The sequence below is a fragment of the Condylura cristata genome, unplaced genomic scaffold (genome assembly GCF_000260355.1).
Source record: "Condylura cristata isolate star-nosed mole 26May11 unplaced genomic scaffold, ConCri1.0 scaffold00009, whole genome shotgun sequence".
Lineage (NCBI taxonomy): Eukaryota > Metazoa > Chordata > Mammalia > Eulipotyphla > Talpidae > Condylura > Condylura cristata.
This window is the reverse complement of record NW_004567110.1, coordinates 1434229-1435441: the sequence shown is the minus strand read 5'-3', so window position 1 is coordinate 1435441 and position 1213 is coordinate 1434229. Positions and strand designations below refer to the sequence as shown.

Here is a 1213-nt window from a genome sequence, read left to right as displayed (position 1 = left end):
GCCGCCGCCCACAGGCACGAACCTCAGCTGCCACCAGTGCTTCAAGGCCCGAGAGCGGGCGCGGTGCCCGCCCGCCCCGTGCCGCCTCACCGACCGCGTCTGCGTGGCGCACATCTTGGTCCTGAACCTCAGTGAGTGGGGCCCCGCGGGCCTGGGGGCGCCTCTGGAGCTGGGTCTGGGTGGGGCTGTTCTCTCGCTCCCTTGGAAGGGTCCTGGCGCATCTTAATGGCCCTGGCCAGGGGACTGGTCAGCCGCGGAGCCTCGCGGCCGCATCTACAGACAGGGGCAGGCACTGACCGTCTGCCCGGGACTTGACTTTAGAGGGAAGCTCAGCGGGTCGGTGAAGCTTTGGGGCTCCCCGCACCCCCAGCTGTGCCAGCACACACCCAGAAAGAGCGGAGGGCCCCGGGGCGCTCTGTCCCAGCCAGCTCCCCCCCTCCCTTCGCCGCCCCCCCTGCTTCAGGGGAGGCTGGCAGGCCGGCCAGGCCCCCACTGGGGCCCCTGTGCACCCCCATGCCAGGCTCCTGCCCACGGTGCCCTGTCCCCCTGTCTCCCGGGTGACGGCTCCTCCCAGCCCCCTTTTTTCTTTGGGGAGGGGAGGCATTTGCATGTGCAGGGATTTTCAGCCCAGCCCCCCATCTCCACCTCACTCCTTCTGGCTCTCGGGGCTCCTGGGGGCTGGCCGTGGGCAGTGCCCAGCAGGGCTCCCTGGTGGCCTGCCCGTGGCTGGAGCTCTCCACCCTGCTGGGGCAGGGGCCAGCTGCTGGGGGGGCAGGGGAAGGGAGGCGCTGGCGGCCCTTCCCAGCCCCCCGCAGCTGATCCTGCAGCACCTGCCCGTTCATCTTGGAATTTGACACAAGGTGACCCCGCGCTGCGCACAGGGGCACCCACACAACTGACCTGACTTGACATGAGGTAGTAAGGGGGACTCCCCCCAAACGGCCTCTTCTGCAGCTGGGGTGTTGGGGTGCTCTGCTCCCCTCTGATGGTGCCAGGGTCCCCTCTGGGTGAGCAGGGCCAGGCTCCACCCTCAGCCCTGCAGCCTGGCTTCAGCTTGGCCCCGAGCCTCTAGCCCCGGGCGGCTCCGTCACCCGTGGCCGGAGAGGCACCCCAGGGCCGGCAGGTGGCCTCAGGCACCCCAGGGCCGGCAGGTGGCCTCAGGCACCCCAGGGCCGGCAGGTGGCCTCAGGCACCCCAGGGCCGGCAGGTGGCC

At 70.8% G+C, this 1213-nt stretch overlaps 1 protein-coding gene across 1 annotated transcript in view; it reads left to right on the top strand.

Moving 5' to 3' along the window:
* GPIHBP1 (glycosylphosphatidylinositol anchored high density lipoprotein binding protein 1) overlaps nt 1-1213 on the top strand; it is a 29716-nt gene that overhangs the window by 3182 nt on the left and 25321 nt on the right. The window contains exon 3 of the mRNA XM_012722879.1: nt 15-131. Within this exon, the coding sequence (XP_012578333.1) occupies nt 15-131 (117 nt within the window). The remainder of the gene's footprint in view (nt 1-14; nt 132-1213) is intronic.